Genomic DNA, 23,771 nt, shown 5'->3' with positions numbered 1-23,771 from the left:
TTCAGTGTGGTTTAATTTTCACTGCTGAAAGTCCAAACACTGAAGAGCAAATCCATCGATGCGAAGCTCCACAAGTCCCAAACCTAGCAAGCCAGTGGTGAGGAACAAAACTTCACCAATTGACAAAAGTGAAGAAAAAAAACTTTGAGAGAAACCAGGCTCAGTTGGGCACGACCATTTCTCCTCTGGCCAAACTTCTTGGGCAGATCTGCTAGGCGCCAGGGCTGGAAAACCCTGGACGTCCATCAGACACTTTTTACAGCTCCTCCGGGGGGATCCCGAGGCATTCCCAGGCCAGCCGAGAGACATAGTCCCTCCAGCAGATACTGTGTCTTCCCCGTCTGGAACACCTCCCTAGGTAGGTTTCTAGGAGGCATCCAAAACAGATGCCTAAACCACCTCAGCTGACTTCTCTCGATGTGGAGGAGCAGCGGCTCTACTCCGAGCTCCTCCCGGGTGTCAGAGCTCCTCACCTTATCCATAAGGGTGCACCGTGCCACCCAGCGAAGGAAACTCATTTCGGCTGCTTGTATCCGAGATCTTATCCTTTCAGTCATGACCCAAAGCTCATGACCATAGGTGAGAGTAGGAACGTAGATTGACCGGTACATCAAAAGGTTTGCCTTTCGGCTCAGCTCCTTCTTTACCACAACGGATGGGTACATAGATGCCATTACTGCTGCCATTGCACCAATCCGCCTGTCAATCTCACGTTCCATTCTTCCCTCACTCATGAACAAACCCCCAACATACTTGAACTCCACCTGGGGTAAGGACTTTCCTCCAAACTGGAGATGTAAACTTCTTTTATGCAGAAAAGAAAAACACAAAAATAATGACTATAGAAATACTGTACTGCACTGAATGCGTGTCGCACTTGGTATAACCCAGAGGCCTGCGCGACTTCCTCTGATTTTAACAAAGCGTGGGCACATCCAGGTATACGTTAGCAGCGTGTCACGCATACAGTGCACAACAGATCTCTCATCAAGACACGGCATGAACTGACACTGAAGAAAAGTAAGGTCTTAGGGGTTTGGAATGACATGAGGGAGTAATTAATAACTGAATTTCTGGTGCTCTTAATGGTGCTTTCCTCTTCCTGGCTACTTTTTGTTCTGAAATGAAGAAAAAGAAGCAGAAATAACACAAGGTTATTTAAGCAGTAATATGAAGGGCTGTCAAATAAGACAAAAAAAGAAAACAACAGGAATAGCAAAAACCAAAGAAAGAATATAGATGTGTTCCTCTACCTCCTCTTGTGTCACTGCTGCACAGCATTTGGGCTCGTTGTATTGAACCACTGGTGCTCTTCAACTTGATGTAACTGTATTCGCCTCACTGGATTACGGATCAAACACTGGGAAATCAGGTCCTGGCATGCTGAAAAGCATCACAGTGAAAGTGTGAAATATGTCTGCATACTCAAGATTCATGTTTACTACATCAAATGACAAAACATCCACAATTAAATAATTTTAATTTCTACAGTGCCTGCAACCATTATATTTAATCCTTTTTTACATATTTTATTCACTGAGCCTTAAATTGTTCAGAGGTGTCTGCTTACCTGAAGATAAAGTGGGGTCTGTGTGAAGGTCTCCAACCATTATCGATTGTCTGTCGTAAAAGGGCAACCGTCCATGCAATATTTCATACAGCACGATGCCTATTGCCCAGACATTTGCCATGCTAGGGAAGAATTTGCGATGCCTTAAAATCTCAGGTGGCGTGTAACATATAGCTCCTGTAAGAGAGACATTTTCATAATACAGTAAATTCATCAGGCAATAATGTGATCCAAGACACTGTAACACAAAAATGCCAACTCACCTTGATATTTCCAGCTGTAGAAAGGTCCGCGGGTAAGAGGCCAAGCACAACCGAAGTCGATCAGTTTGAGCTCTAATTGGGGTGTAGTCACCAGGATGTTCCGCGTGTGTATATCACCATGGAAAACTCCACGCTCAGCGCAGAACTTGACAGCTTGGATTAACTGATGCACTAACCGGCGTGCTTGGTTTTCACTAATGTCCAATGCATTTGTGATGTAACGATCCAAGGTCTGGCATGACTCTGGGTACTCCAGAATGAGAATGCTGTCGCTCTCATTCTCTATCCAGTCATGTAATCTGATGATGTTTGGACATTGGGGAGCATTCATCAACCTAAGCATGATTGCCACTTCTGCGAGCACAGGTTTGGAATGACCATCCTGGGAAAAAAAACAGATTTCAAACATATTACCAAAGCAGAATGGCACAAAGTAACAAAAACCTTTTTAAATTATGGAGAATAATATATTAATACAATAGAATCTTAAAGAATGTCTTATTAAAACTACAAAAGTCATTTGATCAAGAGCAGTGAGAGATTCTTTCCTTTTGGTTTAACTGAAGGGTCATGAAACCCATCTCAGCAGGGTGTTTTCACACCTCTAGTTTGAAAAAAGTCAGGAAAGTGGGTGTGTCCAGCTCTGTTTAGGTGGGAGTGTCGAGGGAGGGAAAGTGGGAAGGGTTTGCATAAAAAAAGAAGTTTCAGTTTGGGCACACGCTGATTTTGACAGAGGCAAAACTTGCCAAATTATTAATTTGTCGACTTTAACTGCAGTTTGGGACTTTCACTTTCATTCAGGAACATTTCATGCATGACCCTCGTAACAAATGAGATACTGGATGTGAGGAACTGCTGGAGGAGTGTAGTTTTAATGGAATGGGAAAAAAGAACATCCACATTTCTCTGTAACTTAGATGCACTCGGTAGGTAGCCTCAGAAAGCCGTGTGTTAGACTATCCTGTCACAAAATGCGGCGAAAATCCTACACGACGGTAATAGTTTGATTAAGGTGTTTCCATGTTTACATTCGGAAAGCAGCATTTACAGCGTTAACGTACTGAAAACTTAGAAACTAAATAATTTTGACTAAGGTATGTCTTTAAACACTGAAAGAGTACTGCTGACAACACGAACTAACTTTGCCATCTGAATAAACATAAGCAAATCTGTAGAGACAGGACAATCAACACTAACTGGAACCACATCTGTTTTTTAAAAGATGAACGACAAATCAAGATTTCACCATTTCCAGATGCGAAAAGCTCTCGGGTAAAAATATTCCTTACAAACGTATTTTTGTCGCATGTTAGCAGACCACTTTAATCCACACGTGAGTCCAGCTGTGCTCTTATAGCGGGGGAACTGAAAATAAAACCTTCGTTGCAGCACATTTATAAACGCAACACTGACGACCCATGCCTCTTCGTCTTCGCTATCATGCTATCATGCATTTTAATGAAGTTGCACCTCATTCACAATAGAGCGCGCTGATTGGTTCGAACCAAGTCTTTCTCATGAATTAATGCTTTGAATTAATGTTTTGGCACATTTGTGCATGTATTTGAGCATTTAGTCATGCAGTTTAAGCTAAAAGAGGACTCTACATGTGTGTGTTCTGTCCGTCTCTGAGACTGAGCACATGCACACAACAGCACAAGCTCTCTTTAGCACTGTTGAAGACATGAATGAATCATCTACACTAAATCAAACACATCCCATGCTGCAAAAGTCACGTTACATGATTTCACTGATTTCCACATGTAACTGAGTGTAGAAATAAATGCAGACTGCTTTACAAGGGGACGGGATATGATGCAATGATTATCTTTATCTCCATTATTGTTACATTTTTTAAAAGTAATTTCATTAATGTGTTCAAAACTTGTCTCTGGGTTTCTTCTGCTGAACACAAAAGAAGATATTTTGAAGAATGTTGAAAACCAGTAAGCATTAACTTCAAAAGTATTTTCTTTTTCTACAATGGAAGTCAGTGGCTACCTGTTTCCAACATATCTGCTTTTGAGTTCAAATTAAAGTGGTCCTGACAGGTATGGGACAAGTGAAGGATGAGTAAATGGTCTGCACATTTTCATTGATGCGTGAATTATCCGTTTAAACAAATGTTACTTTGGTTTGTCAACTTACAATGTCTAGATAACGGTCCTGCCTACGCTTGATGATATACTTCAGGGCAACCTGCAAAAAAACAAAAAACAAACAGTACATTTTTTAGAATAAATGGCAAATTAAAGCCTACAATTTATTTATATTTAATAATCTGGAGAAAAATGTTGGTTGAATTTTATAAATAGTTCTCTACCTTTTCTTTTTCACTTAATACGTGAGACGCCACATACACCTGGCCAAAAGCTCCTTCTCCAATCATGTCCATTACTTCAAAATGAGACACCACAGATCCTGAAAAACACACAGAAAATAGAATGGAGATTTACTTAGATTGTCTGGTATGAAACGGATCAAATAAATGACTCCCATACTTTGCATCTGGATCTAATGCAATGAGCTAAAAACAGTAACTTCAATCAGAATTGCAGGAGTAAAATAATTATTAATTTATATTAATTATGAATTACATAAAATAGAAGGAAATGGTGACTTACCAAGAGTGAGCCCATAAGCCTCTTTAGGCTCCTCAGGAACCTGGCCTGGCAGACATACTGACTCGGGGTCAGCTGGTTCTGCGATTCCAGGCGTAACTTTAACAGGCACTGCCTCAGGTTCTGCTTCTTCCTCCGGCTCTGGCTCGGGGTTGGGCTCTGGCTGGGACTCGGGCCCGGACTCGGGCTTTGGCTCTGGCTCAGGCTCAGGTAGTGGCATAAGATGCTGGACTATATCTGTGTCACAGCACAGGAAAGAGAGCTTTGCAGCCTTCCATACTCTCTTAAAGAAAGCAGAGACTCTTTTCCCTTTCCTTCCTTTCTTGGGTTTTTCTAAAATGAAGAAAACAAACAGAAACATCTCCATGAACAGAGCTACAGCTACTAATTAATACACAACCAACAGAACAACAAATGACACTGGACTAATTTCAGAAAGGAGGTTAAGTGAAAACTCAGAGTATTTTAACCCTGAAATAAGAGAAATTCTGGGTTTTCCGTTTCAAAATGACAGGTTTGTTAAACTCGAGAAAGCAGGGTAAGTCAAGCCTGTTTCTGAAAGAGAGGTAAATTTAATTCAGTCAGTTACTGTGGTAACTTACTCTGTGAACCTAACCTGGTCAGGAGTAGGTTTTATTCTCTAAATTCAGAGTTTCTGTCGGTATCCTCCCCTTTTTTACAGAGGAAGCTGTATTTTTCGCCTTAGCCTTATGTTTCCACCCACCTATTTTAATGCTCATTTTGGAGATGCGGATAAAACGATTGATGGTAACGTCATGATGCACATAACTTTTAATATATAAAAAACAGGCGCATAACTGAGTTGGATAAACTTTTATTCGATAGAAAAGATGCGCCTAAATTGCGATGGAAACACTTTTACTGAACAAATTAGAGTATGTGCCTTAAAAAAAGGTTTGTTATAAGATGATCATGTGGTGATGAAAATGTGTGTGAATAGACAACCCAGCAGGCCGAGCACACTGTAAAACATCTGAAATGTTGTTTTGGTCATTCATTCTGAACTGCCTTAACCGTTTCAGTATTATTGTATTATTAATGACCTCCAGAGCGTCTGTAGCGTGTCAAAAGCGTCTGTACTCCACGTCCCATTGCTTCAAATGCCTCCACGTGTTCATTTTGTGTCACCATTGTCTTTGGAAAAGATTGACGCAGCTTCTTCTGCTGCAGTGTTTTTACTGTTGATATTTGGCGCCCGTTAAATTAGGAAGTGACGATTTAGTTCTATTTGACTCGTTGGATGGAAACGCTGCTTATTCGCACATCTTTTATGCGCTATTCCAGTTTTGCACATTAATTTAATTAATATATTTGGATGGAAACATAGCTATTGCCTACATTTCAGTCACACAAAGAACAAAGTCATGTATGGCTTGTCCTTTTTAATGAATAAATAGCTTAAATTCACTGACCTTCGACAGGGACATGTACTGTAACTATTAATAGGATTAATATTCTTCCTAAACTATTGTTCTGCTTACATTCATAAATGTCATATCAACCTCTATCACTTGATCAATAATAAAGCATACACACAAGTGCACTTTTAAATCTATTAAAACCTGTATAAAAGTGGGAACGTGTGTAAAAAATGTATAAGCGTCACACATAACATTACTTATTTTAATATACTTAAATATTTAAATACTTTAAATGTAAAATTATGCATTAACTTGAGCAGCTGTTTTCCCACGCTGTCTCTGTTTCACTGATGCAGTGGTGTTGCTTTTTAAAATATATGGTCATATTTGCTATAACTCTGCATGAGCACATCAAGTTCAGCTGGAGAAAGAAATGCTGATCTCTTTTTTTTTACGATGTTGCCATAGTCACTTGTAATATCTGCGCTCCATTGATAATGTCTTTTTATAGTCGCGGTGTGCGCGCTTAACTCTGAGTTGGTCTACTCAAAGTTGATTGACCTAATTTAAATCCGCTATTCTGAAACTGAAAACTCAGAGTTTTTAATCTCTTGGTAAATCAACTCAGAGTTCAAGTTTAAACTCCGAATTGGTTGAACCTCCTTACTGAAACAGGCCCACTGTCTTATTTTAAGCTAAAAACAACAAAGCATAAAAAATAACAGATGGCAAAACTAAAATGAACCAAATTCAGGAGGACTCACCATCAGTCCCATCAATTTTAGAGGGGTCTTGAACAGACAGAGGCGACTCAGGACAGGCCGAATCTGCATCCGTCATTTTCTTAATATTGGAGGGGCCATGGACACTGATCAGCCGAGGATCTTCCCAGATCTGGCCTGGCAGACAGACCAGCTCAGTATCAACATGACCTGTGAGAGCCGTTGAGGACTCAGGACGGGCCGGATCTGCTGTTTGCTTCATCCTGTAGAGGCCCGGAACACTCAACGGCTGAGAATCTTCACAGACCTGGACTGGCGGACGCATCTGCTCAGAGTCAACATGATCTGCGATGGTCGTTGGCTTGATCCTGGATGTTCCTGGAACAGCTAACGACTCGAGACGATCACAGACCTGGACTGGCGGACGCATCTGCTCAGTGTCAACATGACCTGTGAGGGCCGTTGAGGACTCAGGACGGGCCGGATCTACATTTGGCACATCTGCTGTTTGCTTGATGCTGAAGGGGCCCGGAACACTCAACGGCTGAGGATCTTCACAGACCTGGCCTGGCTGCCACACCGGCTCAGGGTCTGCATGTGCTGCGACGGTCCTGGAGGGACCTGGAACAGGAAGATGCTCGAAATCGTCGATATCTGACCGTGGTTCGAAGGGAACCACTCTGTTCCGGTCACAGCAAAGGAAAGGGTGCTTTGCAGCCTTCCATGCTCTCTTAAAGAAAGCAGAGGCTCTTTTCCCTTTCCTTCCTTTCTCTGGGTTTTCTAAAGTAAAGGAAAGAACAGGGAAATATTAGAAACCTCTTTAACCACAGGTTTAAAATAGACAAACTGCTGAAAATTAGAAACATAAAAGTCAATCACACATAAGAAACAACAATAATAAATGTACAATTATAATAGAAAATGTTTGAAAACTAAAATTAATTATGTGAAATTGCAAACCATTTCAATGACAAATACAACCTGACAAATAGTTGGTAAGTCATAGGGGCAGATGCAATCTGCGGACATTTTCGGCTATTTCTGAGCAGAATTTTGTTTAAAAAAACTGCGGATTCATGCGGAATGATTTTGGGAGAATCATAACTAAAACCTTAATATATGAAATAAAAAGTAATAAATTTTTACTTTTAGGCATTACTTTTAAGCATTTGTTACACACAAAGCAAGTCTCTCATGTAATATATCTACTAAAAGACAGAAAATATTACTTTACAAACTCTATTGTAAATAAATCATATAAATATTTTCATATTCGTCAATAATATTCCTAAAATTTATTTAAAAACTGAATAAATATAAATGTCCACACATTTACACAAGTAAATAAACAGAAACAATGATGGGCTAAAAATCTTTGCGCGCTCAGATTCCGTGTGGGTCTAGACATAAGAAAGATATAAAACATATAGACATAAAAAAAATCCTATAAGCAATAATTTTTTTTGCAAAATAAACATTTCACTCCTGCTCAAACTAAATGCAAACTATTATAATAATTCATTTTTGAGTCAATATTCTTTTAATATTACCAGTTACAGTTTGAGCTATTTAACCATCACAATGTTTAATCAAATGTACAGTTGAGGTTATTAGCCCCTCTTTTTTCAAATATTTCACAAATTATGTTTAACAGAGCAAAGAAATTTTCACAGTATGTCTGATAATATTTTGTCTTCTGGAAAAAATCTTGTTTTATTTCGGCTAGAATAAAAGTTTTAGAACAAAATTATTAGCCCCTTTAAGCTATATATTCTTTCGATAGTCTACAGAACAAATTATCGTTATACAATAACTTGCCTAATTACCCTAACCTGACTAGTTAACCTAATTAACCTAGTTAAGACTATAAATGTCACTTCAAGCTGTATAGAAGTGTCTTGAAAAATATCTAGTCAAATATTGTGTAGTCATCATGACAAAGATAAAATAAATCAGCTATTAGAGATGATTTATTAAAACTATTATGTTTAGAAATGTGTTGGAAAAAATCTCTCCGTTAAACAGAAATTGGGGGAAAAATAAACAGGGGGGCTAATAATTCAGGGGGGAGTTAATAACTCTAAATTCAACTGTATGTAGGCTTTTTTTTAACCAGTGGGTGCTACATCTACATTCTTACACTTCTCCACCACAAAAAAAAACTTATGAAAATTAATCAACATTTTTTCATCTTTCCATTAGCAATCATCAAACTCAAAGTGAACAATTTCTCTTGCTCTGGAGCTTCAGGTAAGAAATCTGTGAGTAAATTATAATAACTTAAACATTTAGCATTCTTGCAAATACAAATGAAAAGAAAAGTCTTGCTCCAGAAACTCAGTTACAGAAACAGAGCTATAGACGTTTATTAATTTATCCCTGCTTGAACAAATAAAGACTTAAATATAATATTCTCATTCGGTTTGCTGAAACAGGACAAATATTTTTCCACACCATCAAAATCGGATCCTAAGAAAATTACTGTGTAGGTCTATGTGTAGACACATAGAATTTAAATGAAAGATTATAAAATAAAAATGTTTTTTTTTTTTTTCAGTAACGTTAACAAGGCACAATTTCAGTTGAGTGAGGGCGTTCAGTATCATAACACGAAAAACTTACAATCACGAGGGATTGCATATTTGCCTCTCAAGTCGGTAAGCTAACAACTTCATATGGCGATATACGATTATCATTTTAACGTTACTTTTTATTAAATAATACGTTGGAATACACCGTTTTTGTAAACTCTCATCTCACCTGTTGGACTTCTCATCATGGTAGGAGGTGTAGGAGAAGCCATCGTGTCACTCTGATGATTGTCGTTGACAAAGTCAGTCGTGATCGTATTAACACGTGTAAAAAACACAGTCGACATATTATTCGCTATTTGAGATGCAAAACAAGTCGCTAAAGTCATTAAATACTGTTCACTGTACTTGTTCGTTTGTCACTCTGAGGAAATTCTAAACTGTATTCTGTTCTGTGACGTAACGGCATTCTTTTCGTTCTATTTATTTGTCATTGTTGACGCGTGCTTGTAAGAAGGAATAGAGCACAGCACAATTTCATATGCTAATATATATAACCGGTCAAAAGTTTTTTATCATGTTTTTTTTTTAAAGAAAATTATTCTGTTCATCAAAGCAGCATTTATTAAATGTAAAAAAAAACGTTCAATTGTTAAATATTTATTAAAAATTAAAAAAAAAAAAACTTTGTAGTTTTTTTAAATGAAATTATTAGTCCAGTCATTATTGCTTTTATTACTATTACCATTTATAATAATAATAATAATAATAATAATAATGATAATGATAATAATGATAATAATAATAATAATAATAATGATAATATTAATAATAATATTATTATTAATAATAATAATAATAATAATAATAATTAATATTAGAGTGATTTCTGAAGAATCATTGACTCTGAAGACTGGAGTATTGAAGCTATAAATTCATCTTTAAATTCACTGGAATAAATTATTAAATTAAATTATAAACTACTTTTGAACAGCTATTTTATAGTGCAATAACATTTGACAATTTGTAGTGTATTTTTGATTTAATAAATGCAGCCTTGGTGAGCAGGATAAGCTTATTTTAACATTTAAAAATCCTACTGACCCCAAACTTTTGACCGGTCTAAATCATTAGCTATTCTTTTTCATATATTTCCAGAGCACGGAACTTGTTAACAGTATTTCCATTAACGTTCTTCTGGAGAAAGTCTTATTTGTTTTATTTCGACTAGAGTAAAAGCAGTTAAGGTGAATATTATTAGCCTCCTTAAGAAGAACAAGCCACTGTCATATACCATGACTTCCCTAATTACCCTACGTGTCTAATAAACCGAATGACAGCCTTTAAATTACACTTTAAGCTGAATACTATCTTCACAAATATTTAGTAAAGTATTATGGTACTGTGGCTCAGTGGTTAGCAGTCACCTCACTGCAAGAAGGTCAATGGTTCGAGTAACGGCTGCATGGACCAGTTGACATTTCTGTGTGAAGTTTGCATGTTCTCCTCGCATGTTTTCTGTTATGGTCTACATTCTGCTATATGATACTTATTTGCCTATTTAATTATAATTTGTTGTAATTCCACTAGTATTATATTAACATTATTCATACTGTAATCAGTCTCATCTATAGATACACAAATACTATTTCATATTCTATTTGCTCTTGATATAGGCTAATGTATTATTTTTCTCTATATTGTATAGAATTTGTACTATTATAAAAGTGTGTGAATCATTACTTTTACTTAGGCAGGTTAGGGTAATTAGGTTTGTTCTGTAGACTATCAAAAAATATATATAGCTTAAATGGGCTAATAATTTTGACCTTAAAAAATGTAAAACTTCTTAGTGGTAATAAACAAATAAGACTTTCTCCAGAATAAAACATATTATCAGACATTACTGTGAAGATTTCCTTGTTCTGTTAAACATCATTTGGATAATATTTTTAAAAAATAATAATAATTCAAAGGGGGTTTAATAATTCTGATTTCAACTGTAGCTATATTGCTGTACGTGTTTGGTATTGTTTACTGTCTCATCTCTCTTTATACCATTAAATATACATGACAAGTTTAAGCATTCTTACTTTAAAATAACAAGTTTAATTTCACACCATAAAATTATAATCTTTATTCTCTCTCTCTCCCTCCCTATACATATACACACACATATATATATATATATATATATATATATATATATATATATATATATATATATATATATATATATATATATATATATATATATATATATATATATATATATATATATATATATATATAGTTGAAGTCAGAATTATTAGCCCCACTGAATTATTAGTCCCCCTGTTTATTTTCCCCCCTTAATTTCTGTTTAACAAAGAGAAGATTTTTTTTCAACACATTTGTAAACATAATAGTTTTAATAACTTATTTCTAATGACTGATTTATTTTATCTTTGTCATGATGACAGTAAATAATATTTGACTAGATATTTTTCAACACACTTCTATACAGCTTAAATTGACATTTAAAGGATTAACTAGGTTAATTAGGTTAACTAAGCAGGTTAAAAATGTGTGAATCATTACTAGGCAGGTTATATATGTGTGTATATATTACTAGGCAGGTATATATATATGTGTGTGTGTGTGTGTGTGTGTATATATATATATATATATATATATATATATATATATATATATATATATATATATATATATATATATATATATATATATATATATATATATATATATATATATACTGTATATATATATTGAGTAAATTGAGAGAGAGAAAGAATAATGTAACAATAATATTTAATATAATATACAATTTATTGAGCAGTAAAAAACAAGCCATATTATTTCCTTTTCTATAATGTAGACTGTAGTGGCAAAATAAAGAGGTCTAAATTCATTATCTAAAACAATTTGTTTTTGTTTGTCAGACATAAAACATCTATATCTAACCCAGAGACAGCTAGAAGAACATATAAATAAATAAACATATGTACAGATATAAAGATTTAAGGATTTTTTAAAATTTTTTGTTGCATCTTTAAACACAAATATATATGCATAACTAAAAACATGATGTTTTTTTTTTTATCTCATTCACTTAAGCAAAATTATTAACTGTGAGATGAACTGTAAAAGTTGTTTTATAAAGTTTTAAACAGATTAACTATTACGTACTATTTCCTATACCAGGGTTCATACACATTTTATCTGCCAAAATTCCATGACTTTTCCATGATTTTTTTCAAGACTTTCAAGTAAATTTTTATGACCGAATGTTTCATGCAATGCCTACATATGCGTGGTAAAAAAAAAACAATACATTTTAAAATGTATTACATGCAACAATCTATTTAGTTTTAATTTATATTTATTTATTCATATATTAATTTTCTTTTCTGCTTTGTCCCTTTTTTAATCTGGGGTCGCCACAGCGGAATGAACTGCCAACTTATCCAGCATATGTTTTAGGCAGCGGATGCCTTTGCAGCTGCAACCCATCACTGGGAAACATCCATACACACTCATTCACACACATATACTACAGACACTTTTAGCTTACCCAATTCACCTATACCACATGTCTTTGGACTTGTGGGAGCACCCGGAGGAAACCCACGCCAACACTGGAAGAACATACAAACTCCACACAGAAACGCCAACTGACCCAGACGAGGCTCGAACCAGCGACCTTGTTGCTGCGAGGCGAACGTTCTACCCACTGCGCCACCTTGACTCCCAATATATATTTATATCTACGTAAAATTTAGCTAATGCTTACACCGCACTATTAATGTGAAAGTACACAAGTCACTGGGGCAGTACCTTGTCAAAAGATACATATGTGTACCCAAGGAGTCAACAGTAGTATCTCAAAGGTACATATTAGTACCCAACTGTACTTAAAAAGTTCTTTTGAGGTACCATTATGGGCCCCTCAGGTACAAATTGGTACCTTTTGAAAAGGTACAGCCCCAGTGACGGTTCCCGTACCTTTTTTATGAGAGTGTATGTGATTGGCCAAGGACAGAAAAGAATTAAAGACAACTAACAAATATTTCCAAAACTTTGTGGGTTTTTCTGTTTTTCCAGAACTATTCCAGGCGTGGAAAATGCCATGTCAGAATTCCATGACTTTTCCAGGTTTTCCATGACTGTATGAACCCTGCTATACGTTTAATTCAATCCGTTACTTGTAATTGTGAAATTTGAAAACTGTTCTTACAGCGTTTTTTAGTTTATCCATAAACCAACATGTAACCAGATTAAGCATCACAAAGTTTCTCACCCCTTTTGCTTCATCATATAACATCATGTTAGAAATATGTGAGCGTCTAACAGGTCTGGATGACAGATTTTGTTGCTCTCCTCTTCTGAAGCATCATGGATCAGGGTAGGGACATCACTCTCCTCTATGACTTCTGACTTGATTTCATCATGGTTGACAAGACTTAAACGGATGCCCTAGAAAATGTAGATGTGGGTCAAAGAAGAAAGCAGCTTTAAACAGCAAACGTAAAAAAGGTAATACAGCTCTCTCTGCCACTGTAACACCTAAACCCAACCATCACAGTTATTAATGTCTATACCTACCACAACCGTAAACCCAACCATCAGTTATTAACGTCTACACCTTCCCCACCACCTTCCCCGAGTAGGCTAACTGTCATGACAAAACGGATGAAGAAGTCAGCGAGTGGAGTTGCATGGTGGAGTTATATATAAATCAAATTAATTGGTTTAGCATACATTTGGAGAAAAATGATGAAAACATTTGATAAAAATGTTCTCTGGTAAATATTTCCGGCATCTTGCCAACAACATCTCAATGTGACATCTCACATGGTTCAATGGGATCTTGATAACTGCAAGCAGGGCCGGCCTTGTACATTTGGGGGCCCTTAGCAGAATAATTTTGGGGCCCTACCTTGCTCTGATTAGTGAAGCACTGCCGTTGTATACCAGACTGCAATGGTTTTAGCGCTTGTTGAATACAATCAATGAAACAGAAAAGTAAAGCTTAAAGATTTCCACATTTCTTCTACTTAAAAAGTGTTTAATTGATTTGGACATTTTAAAACAGCACTATTTTTGTAAACTACCAGCTTCAAAAATGAAGAATTAATCAATCTTTAATAAAGCAATCAGTGATTCCTACTTGGAGTGTCTAAAACGTTCTATTAATTTAGCAAAAAAAAAAAAATCTATAAAATTTTCTGGATTGAGTTTGTTTTTATGTGTAAATTTAAAAAATAAAAACCTGCAATGAAATGACGCTGAACAATAATTAGCCAAAAGTGAAAATGCAAAAATAAAATATACATTCAGAACAAAAGAAAGAAAAAACAACAATAACAAAACATTTAACATTATTCAATGCAAAAATAGATCTATAAATTACAAAATCGATAAGCAGATAATATAATAATTCCCTTCAGTCTCCTTCCCTTGACTTATTTTCTAATTGGTGTCTAGATTTTTGAGATGCAAGTTTCAGATCTTTTATTAAAGTATGATTAATTCAGTTAGGATGTAACTCTTATAAACATGCCTCTGGAAGAAATTTACCAGCGTACAAAATATGCCAGTGAAAGACACTTCAGTAAAATTTGTTTTAGACCTAGTTTAACTAGTTCCGTTGGTAAAACCAGGCAAAGATCAAATATCTCAGACAAATTTTATTAATCTGTTATTGCTTATTTTCAATAAATGTGCCACTAGATTGTCTTTAACATCATGAGTATTACCACTTAAAAGTGATGTTAAAAATAATATTGTGCTTGTCTCTTCTCATCATCAATTTCCCCTCCTCTTTTTCTGTGCCTGAAGAATAGATTTGTTTAATTACTGTAATCCAATTTTCAAAACAAAAAATCAGGTATGGGGCATGGCACGCAATGAAACAAAGGCCATGGCTGTGTCTTTGCATGGATTTGTGTTCAGTTACCTTAGAAGAACGAATTCAGACCGTGAGAACCCAGAACGAATCTTGGAAATGAAATGTTGCAGGTTTTCTGTTGATCATTTCACCTTCACATGAAAACAATCTCAACGTTCATAAAACGATTATTTTATATGCTTATTTTTTATAGTGCATATATATATATATATATGTGTGTATATGTATATATGTATATATGCATATGTGGTAAAGCACTGTTAATGAAGATAATTGTGCTTACTAAAAAGGATTTTAGTAAGCAAGCGGCTTGGACCAAGGTTGTAGGGGCCCCCTAGTGGCGGCAGGGCCCTAAGCAGCCGCTTAGTTCGCTTATAGGGAGGGCCAGCCCTGTCTACAAGTTACACCTCTAACTTACTACAAGTTACGCCCCTTTGTGTTACGCCCCTGTCTTGCAGTCCGCAGACAAATACACTTGAGGCTCTATTTTGACAATCCATGCGCAAAGTGCAAAGCGCAAAAGCCATAAGGGTGTGTCGGAATCCACTTTTGCTATTTTAGGGACAGAAAAATCCGCATAAGGGTTGAGCTTATTCTCTTAATGAGTTATAGGTTTGTTTTGAGAATAAACCAATCAGAATCTCATCTCCCATTCCCTTTAAGAGTCAGTGGTGCCGCGCCATAGGGCATTTGCTATCTACATAACTGACTTCGTAAGTGGAAAAACTGAGCATTTCATTAGCAAGAAAACAGTTAAATAAAACAAATATAAAAATGCATATAATAAATAATACTGCTAATAATGATAACATTATACAAAAGCAAATTGTCAAGAATAAACTAAAAAAGCCCCTGAGATGAAGCAGGCATGAAAGTATGGTTTTAATATTTATGTAGGCTAGAAAATATGTTTTGTAATATTTTAATCCTTTATATTTTATCCTATATATCTCCTTATTATATCCTATATATCCTTAATATTTAAAAAAAAAATTTTATATGTAAAGATATTTGCGTATTGTTGTACATCCTGTGTGTATTAAGCAATGTGTAAGCGAGGCGTACAACTAACGCGCTCTGCGCTGAACTTTAGACTGGCTTTGTTCTGGTCTATTGAACAATCTATTATAGTTTCTCAAAATAGCAACGCGCCAGCAATGCGCCTCCTTTTTAGACCCGAACGCCTATGGGCGCACATATGAGCGCAAATGCATTTGCTATTTAAACAGCATGGCGCAAAACGTCAAAATGACTCATGCGCCAAGCTGAAACTAGCAAACAACAATTGCGTCGCGCCTTGCGCTGCATTGCACCGGGTGTATGATAGGGCCAAGAGTGTTTGGAGTGAACCCAGCCCTGTTGGACAATCAGAGAGGTGCACGATGACGTCATAAGGCTAAAACTCTGGTTTTAGCGTCCACATGACCACACTGTTTCAGTAACCTAACACTGCGTTTTCATGTGGACAAACAGCAAAACCGCATAGAAAAAAGTGCAGTTTTGAAAATACCCCCGTTTGTGTGGACAGGTCCTAAACAGCCAGTGTTCAATTTCATTGTCCTACCTCTGTATATCAAATATATTGTTTCTTTTTTACATAAATACTGAAATATTTCTAATAAATTACTAATATTATAACTAATAAACTAATAATTTCTTACTGACTGTATAAATTTCTATATTCCCAGGGCTTAAATCACAATTCTGAATGCCCAATTTTTCCAAGACTGCAGGAACTTTTATTTAGTGAAAAATGCTGGCTCTGTCACCTGTTCATGACTTCCCAAAGACGCTGCTTCAGTAATATGGCCGTAGAGATTGTGGCGGTTTATGAAGCTACTCAGCCAGTCTCGACCTAAAAGAGTTAAACATTCAAATTATCCAACACATAATGGACTGAATTATCGAATCAAGCTGTCACAACCAAACCTACCTGCTAACCTCTGCTCTCCCCAGTTGTTGGGGACAGGAATGTTGTATTTTTGTGCGAATTCAAAAGCGATTTCTCTGCATTTCTTTGTTGTGAGGCCGTGTACGCGTTCAGACATTATGCGGATGTTTTCTGCAAGCTCTTCCTCCAGTTCTTCAGAGAAAACCCTTTTGGCTTCTGCCGTTCCTCTGTAGCCCACAGTTCTCTCTCTTCTTTCTTCAGCCTTCTTCATGTATCTCTGCAGTGTGGATCTGCCAATCTTTCTTTCTTTCGCCACTGTTCGGATCGATTTCCCACGCTTTACCTCAACGAACGCTTTCTCCAGCTCCTCGTAGGTCACTGAGCCCCAGTCGGTTTTGCGAATATAGTTTCGTGGCATGATAGTTGTCCTATGATTTGTGACAACAACATAAATTGGAGATTTAGATGAAGTTTATCAGTCCCTCCAAGAAAAAATAAAGACATTTGAGACTAAAATGACTGATTTTGTTGCATGTTTCCTTGAATTATTCTTGAACTGTGAGAGACTAGTGATGTCAATAGCTACGTATCCATCCACTTATTTTTCTGTGCATTTTAGATAGGCGCATAAAAAATGGTTGATGGAGACGCCAAGATGCGCATACATTTTGAAAATGCGCATAAAAAACGTATGCGCATAACTGAGTAGGATAAACTTTTTATTCGCTAAGAAAAGATGTGCATACACTACGATGGAAACACTTTTAGTGAACAAATTCCAGTATGCGCATTAAAAAAGTCATGTGACTTTGTTATAAGAGATCATGTGATGATAAAAATGTGTGCGAATGGATAAACCAGCAGGCTGAGCACATTGTAAAACATCTGAAATATTGTTTTGGTCATTCTAAAACACCTTACCGTTTAAGTATTAGTGTTATTATATTATTAAAGGTGCAGTAGGTGATCGTCTTCAAACATTTTTTGTTGTTCTGGTTGAAAGTCTCTTCACATTCCAATAGTACTGAATGAAGTAAATGATCTAAATGTATGTTTATGTATTTTTATATTCACGAGAGAGAGAGCCAGCGGTAAAAACATGCTGAATCAAAACTTTTTTTAAATCCTGAATCAATATTGGAGTTACTTTTGCACGCCGGAGGAAAGACGACACCATGGCTGAAGTATTTCTCTTAGACAGGTAATACTATGTTTTAAAACTTTAAGGCTGGGTTGTTATGAATGGGTTATATGCACAGAAGTGTTGTTCAGCCACTAAAATCTTCTGGCGAAAGATTGATGTGATTATTTTCAGTTTCATAAGGGCCTTTTACAGCATCCATAATGTAGATTTTTATTTAGTTTCACAACTAAACATCAGTAAATAGTGCTATTCTGCCTAGCCTGCTTTACTGAGCTGAAGATGGTTTTATATTGGAGTTTGCCCGCAGCTAGCTCTTTGCAACTTTCACATGGCCGCCCACTAAAGCTAAGCAGGGCTGCGCCCGGTCAGTACCTGGATGGGAGACCAGATGGGAAAGCTAGGTTGCTGCCGGAAGTGGTGTTAGTGAGGCCAGCAGGGACGCCCAACCTGCAGTCTGTGTGGGTCCTAATGCCCCAGTATAGTGACAGGGACTCTATACTGCTCAGTGAGCGCTGTCTTTCGGATGAGACGTTAAACCGAGGTCCTGACTCTTTGTGGTCATTAAAAATCCCAAATCCCTTTCGAAAAAAAGTAGGGGTTTAACCCCGGCATCCTGGCCAGATATGCCCATCATGGCCTCCTAACCATCCCCATATGATAATTGGCTTCATCACTCTGTCTCCTCTACACCAATCATCTGGTGTGTGGTGTGCAGTCTGGCGCAAAATGGCTGCCATCGCGTCATCCAGGTGGATGCTGCTCACTGGTGGTGGATGAGGAGATTCCCCCCTATGTGTAAAGCGCTTTGAGTGCCCAGAAAAGCGCTATATAAATGTAAGGAATTATTATTATTATTATTATATTCACATTGGTTCATTTTTGAACAATGACAACCTGTGACACGTTCCCTATATTGTTTACAGCTACTCTGAATATTCGGTCACAAATAGCATGTAAGTATGGCTTAGAAATGAGTGTAATAATGAGTGTAATTCCTGCACGCCGCCGTCCCAGCTTTGGCTTTAGCTTTAGATCAACACATGAGAGAGGGTTCTGCTGTCATCTTTAAGGTATGCATGCTTGTGTTTTCAGGAGGCGTGGCTTTGGACGGCAGGGTAGGGACGGTGTTTCAGAGATTTATGCTAACAGTCTAGCATTGTGGCAGATCACCTACTGCACCTTTAATTACCTCCAGAGTAGTCAAGAATGTCTGTGCTCTGCGTCTGACACCTTCAAACACCACAGCGCGTTCACTGCGTGTCAGCATTGCCTTCTGAGGCGCAAGTCATTAATCTTCGCCGTTTTAAGCAATTGTCTCAAACTCAATTGCACTTCCAACTCACACCTGCTTAATAGTCTCTAGTAGTCTTGAACACCTTGATTAGTTGCATCAGCTGTGCTTGATTAGGGTTGGAGCAAAACTGTGCAGAGCTGGGGCCCTCCAGGAATTTGAGACCTATGGTTTTTAGCAAGAGTCTTAAAGGTGCAGTATGTCAGTTTGACACCCAGTGGTTGAACTAGGTATTACACACCTGGTTCAAAACACACTCAAGCGCAGGTTGCTAGATTGACGATATCAACAGAAGTGTGCCTATCGATCCTAAAGGCTGATTTAAACCTAAACATAAAAGCAATGGCACACGATAGAAGGAATGTTTTCTATATGAATAGAAGTTTTTGTCCAAACCAACACCTTAATTTTGTATTTTAGAAACGGCTTCCGTTTCTTGCAGCTGAACAACAGAATAAACTGACAATGTTTACCTCATGACAGGTACTGACAGGTACACCTCATGTGCTTTATTCAGTGTTAGATGCTAATAATGTGAGTTTGAATGCCATTTTACATGACATTTATTGCCATATACTGAACGCAGGAGCAGATAGTTTACCTCAGATCTTGAATATAAAATAAACTGTTTGAAATTGAACTTCAGAACTGTGACTCAGTGCAAACCAACACATATCAGTGATTCAGCATGTACATTTAATAATGTTAAAGAGGTTTAATATGTATTAGTTAGATTATAAACCTTAGCATTTCGTTCGAGTGCAGTGAGTGCACTATTCTGTGCTTCTGAATGGCTGTATTTAAATTTCTGTTTTGTTTCGTCCGGTGCAAACAGCTAAATTGCTTATCACTGCAAATCTTTTTACGTAGCATGTTGTTAGGACACGGGGTTACAATGTTACCTGCTCACCTATGTGAATGTTTACATTCGTAATATTTATATTATTTGCTAATTAATAACCACTGAACTCTGAATCTGCGTCTCATTTCGGAGGCTGCTACTGTCCACCGAAGGTCCATTTCGATCGCCAACACAAACTTTGAGAGCCATTCCGACTGAATGAATGAAATACATGGTTTTCATCATGGAAGCTGAAATATAATAGGCTAAACTGGCATTGGGCGGGTTAAATGACCAAAACAAAGAAAGGCGTTCCGGCATGTAACTCGCATTTTCAAAACAGAATATCTGACTTCAGAATTGTTTTTCAGATAAACAAGAATGCTCACTTAGCATGTTTCCTAAATATCTGCAAACATATTATGGTATTTTTATACTTTAGAAGAGTCTAAAACTTACATACAGCACTTTTAAATGTATATTCTTATTAACAAGGATTAAATTACAGTTAATACATTTAAACAACAACTTACCACTTATCCTCTGTGTTTCTATCATTTACTGATGGCTGGGTATGATATGCACTTCCATTATGCTTGCTCACATGACAAAGCCCTGATACAAGGCGAGTGTCTCAACTTCCACACTGGTTCATCTTACCCCATGTCCCTAGTATGTTTTACTGTCTATTGTGTCACCGCAAACGGAGCAACGTAGTCTGACAGCCTCTTGTCCAGGATTTGTATTCTGAAAGAAGAAATAGTATTTTTGTAGTAGCTGCCTTTATGAAGGTATATATGGTTCATAAATTACAAAATAAAAAAATTGTTATATTGTCATAACTGATCATTAATGCCTATATGGTCATGCAGGACATATTGCAACTGTAACAACAAGGTTTGAGGTAATACCAACATGAAATCTACTTTAGTTTGATGTTCACTTGGAAGTATTATATAGACATTCATGTTCACTAGTTTCTCTGTTAATGCATTATTTTTAATCTGGAAAATTAATAATAATTTATTGGTCCAATTATAAATTATTGGAAATTATTTGGAAAATATAAAATTTCTATTAATATTATTATTATCTACTTGTTACGGCCCTAGTGATCCTGTCTTATGTTTTCCAGTATCCACTAGATGGAGGTGTTCAGTGATCTGGAGTTTTCCACAGTGTTTTGAACAGGATCAGGGTGTTGCTTGTGATGTGTTTGGATGAAGACCCAGAGAACTGGACTGCATTTAGGCATGGGCCGGTAAAAGACTCTGACGGTATGATAACCTTGGATAAAAAGTTTTTTGGGCTGTAAACATGTCAGGCTAAATAATTCAATTGAATTATTGACTTCTGCTGTCTTCATTAGTTTCAAAAACACAGATTTCCTTCAATTTAAAACGGCATTTTTGGATATTTTTTTCTGCTGGAGATACTGTTGTCCAAAAAAACGTAAATAAAAAAACGTAAATAAAAAAATCTAACACATACCTTAGTAACAGTAAAGCAGAAAATTTTGCCGGTTTTAAAACCTTGACTTTTCCAAACCGTGGAATACCTTGAAAACGGTTATCGTCCCATGACTAACAGCGTTCAGGCTTTCCTCTTCAGTTTTGGAGTTTTGTTTTCTTTCTTTACATTTATGTATCATATCAATTAATTTTTTATTAAATATATTTAAATTGATTTGATTTTCTGGCTTGGATCTTTATTTGGTTTAGTTACTTTACTCTTGAGCCAGGAGGTTGTAACATACTATTTAAAGGACTGTTTGTTTATTTACACATTAACTAATTCATTGACACATTTTTTTGATGAGTCATTATAAAAACAATTTTTATTTACTATTAATTTGTGTATTTTTGCTAATATCATTCATTTTATTTATATAAAGTTGAAGTCAGAATTATTAGCCCCCATGAATTATATGCCACCCTATTTATTTTTTCTCCAGTTTCTGTTTGATGGAGAGCAGAATTTTTTCAACACATTTCTAAACATAATAGTTTTAATATTCATTTCTAATAACTGATTTATTTTATCTTTGTTATGATGACAGTAAATAATATTTGACTAGATATTTTTCAACACACTTCTATAAAGCTTAAAGTGACATTTAAAGGCTTAACTAGGTTAATTAGGTTAACTAGGCAGGTTAGGGTAATTAGGCAAGTTATTGTACAACGATAGTTTGTTCTGTAGACTATCGAAAAAATATATAGCTTAATAAGACTAATAATTATGACCTTAAAATGGCTTTAAAAAAATTCAAAACTGCTTTTATTCTAACCAAAAACAAACAAATCTTTCTCCAGAAAAGGAAAGGTTCCCTGTTCTGTTAAACATCATTTGGGAAATATAAAAAAAAATAATAATAAAATTCAAAGGGGGGCTAATAATTCTGACTTCAACTGTACATTTCATATTGGATTATTTACATGAATTGTATTCAATTGTAGTTTTAATTCATTATAATTATTAGATTATTTTAATACAAGTTTTGTTTCTTCTATGAAAATACTTAGATAATCTTTAGCTAGTTTTAGCTCTTTTTTAAAGCCACTAACATGCCTATTACAAAGAAAGCATCTTATTCAAAATCATTCGGTTTATAATTTAACAGCAATTTAATTTCTGTTTTTACTATTATTACTTATTTGTGTACAATAGTTCTTTGTATGTCACTTCTGCATTACGCTGGCACTCCTTTTTTTGTTCAGACCAGTTTGCAATTATTCAAAGCTTGTGGGAAAAATGTCTTCCATATTTAAAATAACTCTATAATTCTAAAATAACGCCTTTGCGTTGACTTAACATGTAAATCACTCGTGCTTGAGGCATCTTCCGCGTTTGGTGTTTACGCAGCAGACTGCCTTTTTCAGAGCCACTTCTATTGACATCTTCAGTTTATTAGAGATGTTAGTCCTGTTTTTAATCTGTCACTATGGTGAGCAAGGTATGTTTGTAGCTCCACCCCCCTCAATCTCATTAGAATTTAAAGTGACAGTCACCAAAACGGCACAATTTGGCTCAAAGCCTAAGAAGGTCAGTTTCAAAGTGTTATAAACAATTATTTGTTTGGTATTTTGAGCTGAAACTTCACATACACACTCTAGGGACATCAAAGACTTATTTTACATAGTGTAAAAAGGGGCAAAATAGGTCCCCCTTAAGTATGTGTTATTATAAAATTCCCCATAGGCAGGTATTTAAATGAACAGGGAAAATTAATATGCTAACGACACTGCACTAAAATATAAACATTTGAAATTGTCACCGTACCACGGTATTGACAAAATACTGCATGTAAAGAAACGGATGCACTGCCAATATGTCTATAATACGCTCACTGTGAATATGTATCATATAATGTGAAATATAGTAATTTTACGTATCGTTAACAGAATGTTTCTGTACATACAAACTGCTAAAGGATATTAAGCTGGTAAAAATGTAACTGAGATTCGAGGAGTTCAAACCATAGGTTCAAATACACACACGCGCAACCGCCACCACAACACCAAAACACACTTACAGACAGTAGTGCTCTTCCGCCGGAATCTGTCGCCTCAGGGGGGAGGGAGTTGTTGCCGGAAGTCGTCAC

The 23,771-nt window shown here is 36.1% G+C and overlaps 2 protein-coding genes across 2 annotated transcripts; both read right to left on the bottom strand.

Moving 5' to 3' along the window:
* Positions 1-1,032: 1,032 nt before the first annotated feature.
* On the bottom strand, positions 1,033-7,108 carry LOC130236480 (serine/threonine-protein kinase pim-2). Its single transcript, XM_056467199.1, has 8 exons — positions 6,601-7,108; positions 4,458-4,787; positions 4,157-4,254; positions 3,982-4,032; positions 1,834-2,215; positions 1,571-1,747; positions 1,254-1,383; positions 1,033-1,118 (listed from the first exon to the last, which is right to left on the bottom strand). The coding sequence occupies exons 1-7, from the start codon at positions 6,986-6,988 to the stop codon at positions 1,265-1,267; spliced, it is 1,545 nt and encodes a 514-aa protein (XP_056323174.1). The 5' UTR covers positions 6,989-7,108; the 3' UTR covers positions 1,033-1,118; positions 1,254-1,264.
* Positions 7,109-12,229: 5,121 nt separating this feature from the next.
* On the bottom strand, positions 12,230-23,753 carry zgc:113274 (uncharacterized protein LOC552925 homolog). Its single transcript, XM_056466924.1, has 5 exons — positions 23,703-23,753; positions 20,701-20,914; positions 16,934-17,319; positions 16,770-16,855; positions 12,230-13,565 (listed from the first exon to the last, which is right to left on the bottom strand). Exons 3-5 carry the CDS (start codon positions 17,307-17,309, stop codon positions 13,413-13,415), a joined length of 615 nt encoding a protein of 204 aa, XP_056322899.1. The 5' UTR covers positions 17,310-17,319; positions 20,701-20,914; positions 23,703-23,753; the 3' UTR covers positions 12,230-13,412.
* Between the last annotated feature and the right edge of the window lie 18 nt (positions 23,754-23,771).

Source organism: Danio aesculapii, chromosome 10 (genome assembly GCF_903798145.1).
Source record: "Danio aesculapii chromosome 10, fDanAes4.1, whole genome shotgun sequence".
NCBI classification, from domain to species: domain Eukaryota; kingdom Metazoa; phylum Chordata; class Actinopteri; order Cypriniformes; family Danionidae; genus Danio; species Danio aesculapii.
This window is presented reverse-complemented; position numbering and strand designations above follow the sequence as displayed.